The sequence below is a fragment of the Terrapene carolina genome, unplaced genomic scaffold (assembly GCF_002925995.2).
Source record: "Terrapene carolina triunguis isolate 2854851 unplaced genomic scaffold, T_m_triunguis-2.0 Scaffold51, whole genome shotgun sequence".
NCBI classification, from domain to species: domain Eukaryota; kingdom Metazoa; phylum Chordata; order Testudines; family Emydidae; genus Terrapene; species Terrapene triunguis.
The window spans coordinates 1,887,825-1,900,200 of NW_020664402.1; the positions used below are offsets into that span (position 1 = coordinate 1,887,825).

Here is a 12,376-nt window from a genome sequence, read left to right on the forward strand (position 1 = left end):
TTTGGCTTAAGTGTGAAACTTGGCCAAACAAAACGCTTCTTGTTGAGAAGAGTAGTGCTGTCCCCTCCCTGGCCCCTGCAGGACATGAGCCTGGCCCTGCCCCCAGCCCCACCGCTGCTCACTCTGGCAGCCTGTCTGTTGCAATCCAGGTGGCTTTGCTGCCTTAGGCTGGTCGGGAAGGCCGAGCTCATCTGCCCCAGGCAGCTTTAAACTTTTAATCCTGGTTTTGCCGTAGCGCAGTTGAATCCTGCACCATGAATGAAATACTCCTAGTCTCACTGCTGCTCCTCGTTAGGAAGTAGGTGAACTGGGAGCTGTGCTAAAGGAAACCCCTCGTTTTACAGTCACCCCAGTATGGTCTGGGCATGAACACAAATATTGGCTACTGGCCTCCCAGTGCCACCCTGAGCCTGCCTGATGTCCCAGCAGCATGGCAGGGAAAGCACTGCTCTTCCAGGCTGCGGGTTGGCCTTGATGCAGCTGGCTCTTCTCGGCCTCTGATGGAAATTGACCTGAGCTGCTTCCATTCAGTGCCTCCACTCTGCCACTACTAGCATACGGTCACCTCCTCTTTCTCCCCGATAACTGGGCTTTCCATCCAGGGCCGAGGGGTTTTGCTGCTGGTGAAATATGCACTAAAAAGTCTCACTGCGGCTTGGTGAGACCAGGCCTGTCCGAGAAACCGTTCGGATCCTGGGCTCATTGCACAAGGGTCAGTACGTCTGTGTGCAGGGGCTCCATGACACTCAGTGCTGGGAATGTGGTGGGCGAGGGATGGCTAGTCCCGACCCACTTCCCGTTCGTTCACATGAAGCCAGGTTACGTTGTTGGGGTGGGGTTCATGTGGTCATGTTGCTGTCCACATGCATGGACTCGCCCAGCGACTGATTGTTTTAACACTGGGTTCCGTTGTAATAACCACTCGCTGCTGTCGGGGGGCCTGTCCCTCCACCACTGGATCACTGTCTGCATGCAGTGCTGCCTTCCTCCCTTCTGTGTACCTCGGCCTGGAGCCAGCCTTTGCACAGGGGCTGCTTGCATGTCACTGTGTCCTGTTAGTGGTGTAGGTGTGATGTGAAAAGGGGCAGTTCTCTCTTCCTCACCCAGAAACCTGATGCCAGCATTTGTACATGGTCCCTTTGTGTTTCTGAAGGACCTAGATCTGGCTGCTGTAACCAGGAGTTTGGAAGCATGCTGGCAAAGGAAGGTCAAAGGGTTTATTGGCCTGGCGGAGACCTTAGCCATGCTTGGGAAAGAGAGCTCTGATCTCTACAAACGTTGTGCTGCCTTTCAGGGAGGGTTAGTTATTTCCTACCTCAGTGACTGCTGTTTGAATGAGTTCTTGCTTTCTGTAGGTCCTGCTGAGTTGTTCATAATACAGATGCCGAGGGGGGGAGAATACAGGAACATGTACAGATAGAATCTCCGGGGACCTGGTTACAACACTTTGTCCCGGACACTGTTCCATTCTGTAGTGTAAACAGGCCTGGAGCTGTGCGCTCAATGTGGACAAGGCTTGGCTGGCCCGTGTCTGGTTAAACTCGACACAACGCACCAGAGCCATGTTCTCCCCTTGTCCTAGCCAACCACGTCTAACTGGATCTCGTGCCCTTGTTACAGCGACAGTAAAACCAGGCCCTGCCAGCTCCTCCTGCCCGTCAAGCCATCTCTGGGTGCAGTAACCAGGGCTGGGCTGGGGAGAAGGGCTAGGCTGAGGGAATTCCCAGACTCCTTTGAGGGAGGAAGGTTTAGATTCAGTATGTCCCTTACAACTCCTGTCCCGGTGGCAGATCCTGGATTCCCGATGTCTCCGCATCCCAGGGTGGCCATGGCCCAGCTAATTAAAGAACATGGTTATTGGCCAAGACTTTCAAAAGGGACTTGTGACTTTTGTTTTTTCCTTTTTAAGTGCCTCAGTTTTTGGGAGCCCACCTGGAGACATCTTAAAGAGCCTCCCTGTTTGGAGCAGGGCGCCCAGCCCCTTGTGAAAACCAGGACCCTTTCAGGGGTCTCCGGCTGGGCACTCAAAATCCCCAATTGCTTTTGAAAGTCTTGGCTATTGGTTTGTATGTAAACCCTGCTCTGCCCTGCAGGCGGCCAGCCAGTGGCACTGGGACAGGCTGGGTCACCAGCATTGCTCCTGGAGCTGTGCTAACAGGGGGCAGCGCTGCTGGCACATGGCCCAGACTGGCCGCAGATGAAGCCGCCATTGTAGCTGGTGCTCGGCAGAGAGCAGAGGCGTTGTTAACCAAAGAGTTCCTGAGCTCTGCTGGTGGGGTGCCCTGTTTGCCAGGAGCCACCACTACTGGTGTCCAGATGGATGCTGCAATCTGTAGCCTTAATTCGATGGACGTTACAGTGGCATGAGACCAGATCAGCAGAGGTGCAGGTGAGAATCTGTGCGCTCTTTGCCCTGGTACCTGACGGACTGGGTGTGAGGGTGAAATAGGGCAGGGGGAAGCCCTACTCCAGCTGTCCCGGTATGGTAAACCCTGCAGCTCCTGTGCTGATAGGATAATGTGGCCTTATTGAAGTGTGGAGTGGCTGCAGGCCACATCTTGGTGCCTCTGCTCTAGATGCTGGTTCTAAACACCAGGCCATGTTGAAATGATCCCTTCTTGTGTGTCCTTGAGTTCCAGCCTTCAAGGCCTTTGACTTGTCCATCCGCACTATTTCCCCTCCCAACACAGTTCAGAGCCTTGGGAAATCAGTGATGAGGCTTGGAGAGGTGCTGCCTTCCTCCCTCTGCAGAAAGGATCTGGCCAAGATACATTTCCTCCCGTGACTGCATATCTAAGCCCGCTGTTCTGACAGTGGCAAACTGGCATTTGCTGTAGCAGGGGGGTTTGGTCTGGTAGGATGGCTCTGGGGTAGGGGGAGATTTTACATGTGGCAAAGCAATGGGGCAGCCTGAAAGCGTTGGGTCTGTTCTTGCCTCTTTTAAAATATTTTACCTGATCAACAGAACTGTCTGTACGTGTGCCTGTTTCTGCAAGTGTAATTTGTGTCCTGGAAATAAACACACAAATGTCCACCAGTGTGGGTCTGCGCTGCACTTAATCCCGGGGTGCTGCCCTCTTCTGCCTGCCCCGGGATGGAGGGGTTTTGATTGACCTTGTGGCTATAAAGCCCAATGCTAGGTGAGTACGTGCATGTCTTCACTCCTGGAAGGCATTTCATGGGGACCGCGGGAGTAAGAGCTGCACTTTCAGATGCTCTCCTGACCCTGCTGCTGCGGCTGGTAGGTACAGTACTGCCTCAGTCACCTCATCTCAGTCACTGAAGTGACTGTGTGTGAAATGGGGAAAAATCCCACTCTCACGGTGACTAATTCCTCCCCAGAGCAGGGCCAGCCCAGTGCTGGGCGGGACACTGGGCTTGGAGTCCCTTACCTGAGCAGTTCTAAGCTACCCCGCCAAGTGCTAGCGGGAGCACACTCATGCTTTGCCCTTTCGTACAATGAAGATAAACCTCCTGCTGCTGGGCCAGCGGGTGCATAAATAACCTAGAACAACCAGGGGACGTGTTTTGATAATTACAGATAAAATGTAATACCCCAGAAGAGAGAGTCAGGCAGAGATGTGCCTGGAGGATACTGGCGTAGGGTGTGTCTGTCTCTAGGAGCCCGGTTATGCTCAACTCAATCCCTGTAGAGTGATGGGTCACTGGTATTTCATACTCCCTGCTAGTGGTAGCATGGAAATACAGCTGTCTCCTTGGGCAGATGAAGGTCCTGGAGGCAGCTTTGTTCCTGTTGGGACTTGCCTCTCTCAGCCCCTGCAGCGCTGGCCCTAACATGACTTCGTGTCGCGGGCACAAAGAGCCCAGAAGACTGACCAGGAACTGTTTCAGGAGGCCAGGAGAGAAGCCGAGGGCTTTCCCAGCAGGCTGGGTGGGAAATAGTTATTGGCCAGGAGCTGGTGCTCAGGGTTTCATCTCTGGATGCAGCTTCTGTGCGGCACCCCAGGCGCCTTGAGCGAGGCACTAAAGAAAATCTTTCTGGCACTCAAGCCAAGGTGCAGGGCCTCCTTTCCATGCCTTTATTGGGGAATACTGGTCCTGAAGGCTTTTGGCCCAGAGAACGACCCACCTGGGAGTAGGGCTGCTTTCTAGCCAAGGAGCTAGTCACAGCCTCGCTGGCCTGCGGTCAGTGGCCCTTGGCCCCCAGGGGGAGGAGCAGCAGCAGGAGCGCAGGCCAGCAGAGCCTCTGCTGGAAGGGAGCGGTAGGACTAGCAGCTGCTCCCTAGGGGCAGGGAAGATACGGGTGACTGGGAGGCAACGGGTGGTGAATTTTAAAGGGGTGCTGCTGCCCAACTCCCTGGCAGGGCCAGGTCTCCCTGTGCTAGGAGACAGCAGGCGCTGTCTGTCTGCAGGGCATGGAGCTGGTTGTCATCCCAGGAGCTGGGCTGGGTGTGCTGTTGCTGGCCTGTGGCCTACGGGCTCCCGCTGCTCCCCGCCAGAGGATTGAGGCTCCCGAAGGAATGGAGACTGCGGAAGGGGTTTATCAGCTTCATGGCCAAGTAGCGCTGGGGAGAGGAAGGGAGAGGGAGTCAGGCCCTGCAGCAGCACCATGTCCTCTAGCCAGCCTGGGGTCTGCCTCTTCAGCTGGCTCCATGGGCCAGCGCCCTGCAGTGAGCAGGGCTGGATTAACCTTTCATGGGCCCCCATGGAGCATGGCGTGGGATGGGGGGTGTCAGTCCCCGGAGTGAGGGGCCGGCCAGGGGCAATGGGGCAGGGCAGGGGCGGCCCTACTTCACTCAGTCCAGTGCAGGGCACTAGTTACAAACTGGCAGTTGCCAGACGCACAGTGGCCTGCCCGGCCCTATGCTGCCAGTGTGTCCCTTCCCTGGGCGGGGGGGGGGGGGGACGGCGGACCCAGGTCGTGCCACACAGCCCCCCCACCCAACATCCCCTCCCAGAACTCCTCCATACATGCCCAGTGCCCTGCACAACACCACCCCTGCCTAGCCCCCCCGCAGCCCAGCTTTGGCTCCCCCTCCCCTTGCTCTGCCCAGCATTCAGCCCCAGGGAGCAGAGCTGTGGGGCTGGGCTGAGGCACTTCCAGGGCAGGGTGGTGCCGCTGCCCCAGGCAGACTCAGTGTTTCTCCCTCTGTGCCTGCAGCCCTATCCAGGGCTCGTGGCAGCGGGCCCCCACCCCTGCTGGCTCCCGGGCCCCCAGCAGGCACACGCACCGGGGTGGCGTAGATGAAGGCTGCGAGCAGGAGCAGCAGCAGGAACAGCACGACCCCCAAGATGATCTTGCACTTGTGCGGCTGCCAGAGGATGTAGCGCAGGCTCTTGAGGGGGGCCGTGAACCACAGGAACGAGGCTTCTGGGCGCCTGCAGGGAGGAGATGGTCCCAGGGCAGCCGTTCCCAGCGTGCCCTAGGGTATCCCAGCCCCTGGCCCAGCCGGGACCCCGGGCTGCCCTGGGACCGGGCAATGGGCCGGACTCTTCCTGTGGCTTCCAGCTCCCCCCCAGCAAGGCCTTGGGAACGGCCCAGTGCTGTGTCCGAGCAGTGGGGAGGGGACTGCTCCGGGATACTTCTGCGGGCCCTGGGTCAGAGCAAGTGGGGGTCCCTCCTCACCCCTTCTGCCTGCGGTCCTGCCCCAACCCTGCCCCTTGGTTATGCAGCCCTGCCCCTTCCCTAGGGTTGCCCCTCTTCCACCCAGGCTCCCTCCCCCACTGCAGCCCCCCAACCCATTTGCTCCTTTCTGCCCCCCCACTGCAGCCCCAAGACTGGAGAAGCTCTGTCCCCATGCCAAGCCCTAGGGCTGCAGTGGGGACTGAGAGCTCCCCCAATCCCAGGGCTGGAGCAGGGGTCTGGGTGCTGGTGCTTCCCCTGCTGCCACCCCCCCCACGCTTCTGTGGGGGACCAGGGTCAGGTGTGGGGGCTTCCTGATGGGGTCAGGAGCCGCTGGGGGCTTCCCCACCTGCCTGGAGGCTGTGGCTCTGGCCTTCCACTGCCCGGCGGCAGATTTTTTCCGGGGCCCCTGGGCACAGGCCCGGTGGCCCGGTGGTTAATCCACCCCTGCTCCTGCGGAGGGCTGGGCATGGGGGTGCTGGGACGCAGAGCTGTTCGCAGCCCCGGGGTTGGGTCAGAACCTCTCCGCAGGCACAAGGCGGCAGGGAAGGGTTTGGCACTGGCTGCTCCGTGGGTACCCACCCGCTCACACCGGTTTGTGAGGTGGGAAGCTGTCGGGTTGAAGCAGGAAGTCGCTGGGAATGTTCTACATTATTTATCCTCCTGGCACAATTTGGGGGTTTTCCCTTATAAAGTTCTACATTTTTAAAATCACCCCTTTTGTCTCGGTCCCCATTAGCACCGCCGAGCTGGCTCCCCCCACTTACACGGGTGGGTGCAGGGTGGGGTTCATGTTTGGCTCCTCCCTTCCCTTCCCAGCAGGCCGCTCTTCTGCCTCCTTGTCCGTCAGCAGCTCCAGCGTCAGCTCAATCTTGCCCTTGAGAAGCAAGGCAGGAATTGGGCCGTGGTGGCAGAAGGCAGGCGCCCCCCTCCAGAGGTGCTGGGGGCTCTCTGGCGCCTGCCTAAAGCTAGAGGAGGATTGGGCCTCTAACCACGCCCACAAACCTCTGATTCTCCAACCCCCCGGGACACCCAAGCCCCCGCCTCCCGCTCGGGTACCCCCGTGTCCTTGCTACCAGCCCCCAGCTGTGCTCCTACCGACAGCCGCTGTCTGCCCTCCTCCTGCACCACGCACGGCCACCAGCCTCGGGCGAGCCTCTGCTTGAAGAGGGAGGTTCTCCTGGGGAAGCGGGGTGGGGTGGGGGAGTCGCTCTCATCCTGCAGCATTTTCAGGGTGCAGGCCCGGGGGCGCCTGGCTGGGCAGGGCATGCTGAGCAGTTTGATTTCCAGAACCCCTGCAAGCAGCAAAAGAAAACTGCAGGGCCCAGGGGACAGCCCGGGGACCAGGCTGCAGGCGGTGGCGCATGCAGGAGGGCGATGGAGCCCTTCACGCTGCCCAAGGGTGCCCTAGGGAGGACCTTACAGAGGCCCTGCCTGCCCTAGAGGGATGGGGACGATCCCAGAGTGCTGCGCCTCATAGCAGGGGAGCCATTCAGTGCCCTCTGCCAACACGGCTGCTCTTGCCCCTTTGTGCAGGGACCGGGGCATGGTTTTGCACCCCAGAAGTGACTGCATTTCATTGGCCCTGCAGCATCCGGGCTGCTCTTGGGGACAGAAACGTACAAGATCATTAGCGAGGTGGGGACGTGCCTACAGCAACCTGTGGGCAGGGCCAACGTAACACTCTGTGGCCGCCTGGGCTGCAGGGGAAACGCCTGGGGAAAGGCCTCACCGAGAAAATCGTCAGCCGAGAACTTGTCGTTGTCCCACACCTGGAGGATGAGCTTGGGGGGCACCTTCAGCACCGTCTCATCCAGGCTCCAGAGATGTTGCTGTAAGCAGAGTGGGGCCCCTCAGGCTGGGGGCAGGGCAGCTGCTGAGAGGCTGGGGTCTGTGGCCAGCACATACCAGCTGGGGACAGGGTGACCCAGCTGGGTGGGGAAAGGGCAGCCCCAGCATGTGGCCTGCCAAGGGGATGCAGCGTGGGCGGACGCGCCAGGCTGCTGGGGCACTTTCCAAGTTGCCAGCCAAATGAATGGCTGGTTATAGGTCTGCAGACTTTGAAGGGTTAATGCCCCAGCAGAGGCTCAGGGTGCTGCGGTCAGGGCTCAGAGGCAGGTTTGCAGGTGGAAACTCCCCCACGTTAGTGGACAGCTGCAGCCTGCCAGCCTGGGGCAGGGGCAGGAGCTGGGGCTCCCCAGGGGAGGTCGTGATGTGAGGGCGCAGATCAGGCCACATGATGCTGGCAGTCCAGAAGCAGAGGTGCCTGTGGGGGTAGGGCCAGCTGCTGCAATGCCCTCCCCCCGCACCAGGTGGCAGCACTGTCAATCCCCTTTCCCCCGGCCTGGCCAGTGCTCTGCCCAGCAGCCTAGCCCCAAAGCCGGTCAGCTGGGTCACCGCTCCGGCCAGGAGGGGAGAGGACAAACCTGGAGCAGGAGACAGGCTGGAGGACCCGGCCGTAGAGGGGCAGGGCATCCAGCAGCCTCTGCTGATTTAGGGCCGGAGGTCGTGCCCCGGGTAGGTAGCGGAGCATGCTGGGAGTCCGGCCAGGGGCACGGCAGGAATCGGGTTCAAACTGCTGGGGGGACTGGCCAGCCTGAGTCACAGCCAGGGCCCTACCTGCCCCTCAGAACAGCTGCGTCAGTGGGTGGGGCCCAGAGCAGGCAGTGCTGCCGTAGGGAAGCGGATCCCAAGGCGAGCAGCACCCACCTTCTCGGGCAGGACGCAGACCTGCTCCATGGGCAGGAACTCGAAGGGGAAGATGAACCTCCAGTTGAAGTTGCCCTCTCCTCCCAGGGACCTGTAGTGGACATCGGTTCTCTGCCTCTCCTCCTCCAGGCCATCCAGCCACCTGCAACAAGGAGCCCGAGGCTGGGGTGTGAATGGAGGTGAGGCTGTAGGGCATGCGGGTCCCACAGCACCCTGCCCCACTGTACGACACTGCACCCCGCCCTGCCTCACCGTGCGACACTGCACCCTGCCGCACCGTGCGACACTGCACCCCGCCCTGCCTCACCGTGTGACACTGCACTCTGCCCCACCGTGCGACACTGCACCCTCCCTGCCTCACCGCACCCCGCCTCACCCACCGTGTGACACTACACCTGCCCTGCCTCACCGTGTGACACTGCACCCTCCCTCACTGTGCGACACTGCACCCACCCTGCCCCGCCGTGCGACACTGCACCCTGCCGCATCGTGCGACACTGCACCCCGCCTCACCCACCGTGCGACACTGCACCCAACCTGCCCCACTGTGCGACACTGCACCCTGCCTCACCCACCGTGCGACACTGCACCCTCCCTGTCTCACCGTGCAACACTGCACCCTCCCTGTCTCACCGTGCAACACTGCACCCCGCCTCACCCACCATGCGACACTGCACCTGCCCTGCCCCGCCATGCAACACTACACCCTCCCTGCCCCGTCATGCGACACGGCACCCTGCCTCACCACGCGATACTGCACCTTCCTGACTCACTGTGTGACACTGCACCCCATAGAGTGGGGCTGGGGCTCTCTTCCCCTCCCCTGCTGTGGGCTTCAGTCATCCCCCCCCATCAGCCCCTCCCTATTTTTAGTACCAGTCACGGACGGGTCACGGGCTTCCGTGAAGTTTGTTTATTGTCCGTGACCCGTCCCTGTTACTATAAATAGTCGTGACAAAATCGGAAGTTGATTTATGACAAAGCTCATTCTCCGAGCTCCAGAACAAAGCGGGATCCGGCCCTCAGGGTGCTCTGACGCCGGCCCTCTCCGCTCGGTGGCCAGTGCCCTCCGGGGGCTTGTTTGGTCTCGGAGCCCCAGCCCTGCCCCCAGAGCTTGTCACCCACCAGCCGGTGCTGGCCCCATTCGCTCCTCAGGCTCGCAGGGCCTGGCAGGCGGCTCTGGCTGGAGTCTGCACCTGGCTAACGCAGACCCTGCCAGAGCCTCCCTGCACGCCCAGCGACTGCCAACATCTGCCCTGCCCTGCCCGAGGAGGCAGCATTTATACCGGCCCCTTCGCCCAGCTCATCCCCAACTCTGCAAGGCTCCTGGGCCCAGGCCCTTAAAGAAACAGTACCAGGTTCCCTCCCTACTTACCATATCGCCCAGGTCCTCGTGTCCATAATCAGACCTTTCGGCTCTGAAAGAGCCATGCCAGGGGTGGGCTGGACTGACCAGTAGGCAGTACTGCCCCTAAGGGGCAGACTACCCCATCACACATGCCCGTACTCCATTCCCTTCCCAGCTAGCCCAGGCCTGGTGGGGAGTGCACAGCTGATGGGAAGGGCCATGTGCAGGACCTGGGGGTTGGGAGGAGCTGGGGGGTTGGAACAAGGCAGAACCCTCCACCGCTCCTGGATCAGGCCTCTCAGCTCGGGGCCTCCTGCCTTTCCCGCTTTCTAGCTCTGTGCTCGACGGGCCAGCTCTGCTCAGGAGGGGCCCAGAGCGGCTGGAGCTCGGGAGAAAACCAGAGACATCCTGCGCCCATAGGGGCTAACTTCTGGCGTTCCCGGGGGGCGCTTGACCCCCCACTCTGCCCCGGGCCCCACTCCTGTCTCTCTACCAGTGCAGTCCCGGGAACTGCTGGCTGCCTACAACCAACACAGACCTTGGGGGCTTGCTCTGAAGTCGTCTCTTATGCTGGTGGTTGTTGGCTCAGGGCCCTCGATAGCATCTCTGCCACTGCCTGCCTGCCAGGGGCTGGTTGCAGAAGGCCCCAACAGCAGACTGGCTGGGCCCCAGAGCACTCAGCTAACGTCCCGATGCAGCACCCACAGAACAAAGAAAGTCTCAGAGAAAGGAACCAAGAGCCATATTGATACTGAGCAGCCAGCAATTCCCACACCTGCCAGCATCAACCCATTAGAGACCCACTGAGCTATGCAGAGAGACTTACCTTCAGTGCTACTGGGGGTCAGCACTGGGGTCACTGGCAGAGTGGGCAGCCCACGTCTGGGACAGCAGCGGGCTGCGGGTCAGGATTGAGGGGCACCAGCGGGGTGGGGAGCCCCAGGGCTGGGACAGCAGGGGGCTGTGGGTCGGGAGTGAGGGGCACTGGCAGGGTGGGGAGCCCCAGGGGCCACAGGCTGGAATTGAGGGGCCCAGGCACCAGCCGAGGTTTGTGTGACGAGAGTGTAGAACAGGAGGTGCTGCTCTCAGCCTGTCCGTTTTCTCAGCGTTCATGTTGCTGGCTCCAGCCCCGTTTCATCCCCACTGGGCGTTGGCTGCTTCCCAGGAATGCCTGGCTGGGGGCCGTGGTGCGGTCCCCTGGAAGGCCCGTGGCTTGGGATCCCTGGGGCCCAAGGGTGCAGGCTGCAGGCCCTCACCCTTTCACATAGATGTCGCTCATCCTCTGCCCCGTGATGCTGGTGTCCCGCAGATCCACGTCCCGCGTGTTCCAGACGACGCAGCGCAGCTCGTACCTAGGGAGGGGGCAGCGCTGGTAGCATTGGCTGGTTGGAGGCTGGTCACAGCCCAGGGGTCTGGGGGCTGGTACCCTCAGGCTGCCCTGCGGGCCTGGGCTCTGGAGAACACAGAGGCCATGGGAGCCCCCGGGCAGTGGGAGACTCCACTGACCGCTGGCTTTCAGAGAACTCCCCACCTGCGGCACTGAAGGGGAGAGTGTGCCCAGAGCAGGCTTCACACTTCAGAGAAGGAGCTGCAGATGGGGCATGGCCAGGGCTGGGGAGTGGCCCCTGTGCTCAGCGTGGCAGGCTGGGCGAGGTGGGGCCTGGCCCCTGTGCTCAGCGTGGCAGGTTGATGAGGTGGGGCGTGGCCTCTGTGCTCAGCGTGGCAGGCTGGTGAGGTGGGGCCTGGCCAGGCTCTGTGGGGCTGCACACTGCCCCAGAGCTGCCAGCCCTCTCCTGGGCGTGCTGGGTTTGTGCTGTGCCAGGGTTCACCGGCTCGGGAAGCTGCCTAGGGCAGTGGGGGTTTGTCCCACTCACCGTTTGGGCATCCGTGGGGTGATGTTGAAGGCAGGGCCTGGGGGGCCAAAACTCTCTGGGAAAATGTCCACCCACATCTGCAGCTTCCCCTGCCGAGCAGACGGGAGCAGGCGACTTAATGACACGAGCCCGAGCCCAGGCCGGCTCCTCGCCCTGCGTCCAAGCCCCCCTGCCAGGGTCACCCCAGAGCACTTGCCGGCTGCGTCGCCCCCCCGCTGGGGCCTGGCTCCTGGCTGAGCTTCCAGACGGGCCAGGAGGAGCTGCCATTCCTGGGGACCCCCCCCCCCAGCTCCTGGGAGAGGACGGAGCCTCCTCGAACAACCACGAACCTCCCGTCCTCCCCCCTGCGGCCCGACCAGCTCCCTGCACGGCTCTTGGCCAGCTGGTGTCTGGGGCCACGCGTCCCTCCCACCAAAATAACCCCCACGCGCCCCCACTCCCTCCCACAGCTCCCCACTCCCACACACACACACCCGCGCCTCCACTCCCACACACCCCCCCACGCGCCCCCACTCCCACACGCACACACACACACACACAGGCGCACACAGACACACACACATGTGCACCCCCCCACGTGCACACACACACACATGCACACACAGGCGCACACACCCCATATGCGCGTGCACACACACACACATATACAGGTGCACCCCCCCTACATGCGCGCACACATACACATATACACACGCACACAGGCGCACCCCCAAACGTGCGCACACACACGCACATGCAAACAGGTGCACACCCCCACGTGCGCACACACACACACACACATACAGGCGCACCCCCCCCACATGCACGCACAGACACACACACAGGTGCACACCCCCCACGTGCACACACACACACAGGTGC

General features: G+C 61.4%; 1 protein-coding gene across 1 annotated transcript in view; it reads right to left on the reverse strand.

The window, feature by feature from the left end:
* Positions 1 to 4,422: 4,422 nt before the first annotated feature.
* Positions 4,423 to 12,376, reverse strand: part of LOC113407688 (myoferlin-like) — a 76,762-nt gene continuing 68,808 nt past the window's right edge. The window contains exons 42-49 of the mRNA XM_029912643.1: positions 11,516 to 11,604; positions 10,898 to 10,993; positions 8,294 to 8,435; positions 7,317 to 7,416; positions 6,683 to 6,879; positions 6,352 to 6,461; positions 5,193 to 5,340; positions 4,423 to 4,526 (exon numbers count right to left, since the gene is read on the reverse strand). Of these exons, the coding sequence (XP_029768503.1) occupies positions 4,434 to 4,526; positions 5,193 to 5,340; positions 6,352 to 6,461; positions 6,683 to 6,879; positions 7,317 to 7,416; positions 8,294 to 8,435; positions 10,898 to 10,993; positions 11,516 to 11,604 (975 nt within the window). The 3' untranslated portion in view covers positions 4,423 to 4,433. The remainder of the gene's footprint in view (positions 4,527 to 5,192; positions 5,341 to 6,351; positions 6,462 to 6,682; positions 6,880 to 7,316; positions 7,417 to 8,293; positions 8,436 to 10,897; positions 10,994 to 11,515; positions 11,605 to 12,376) is intronic.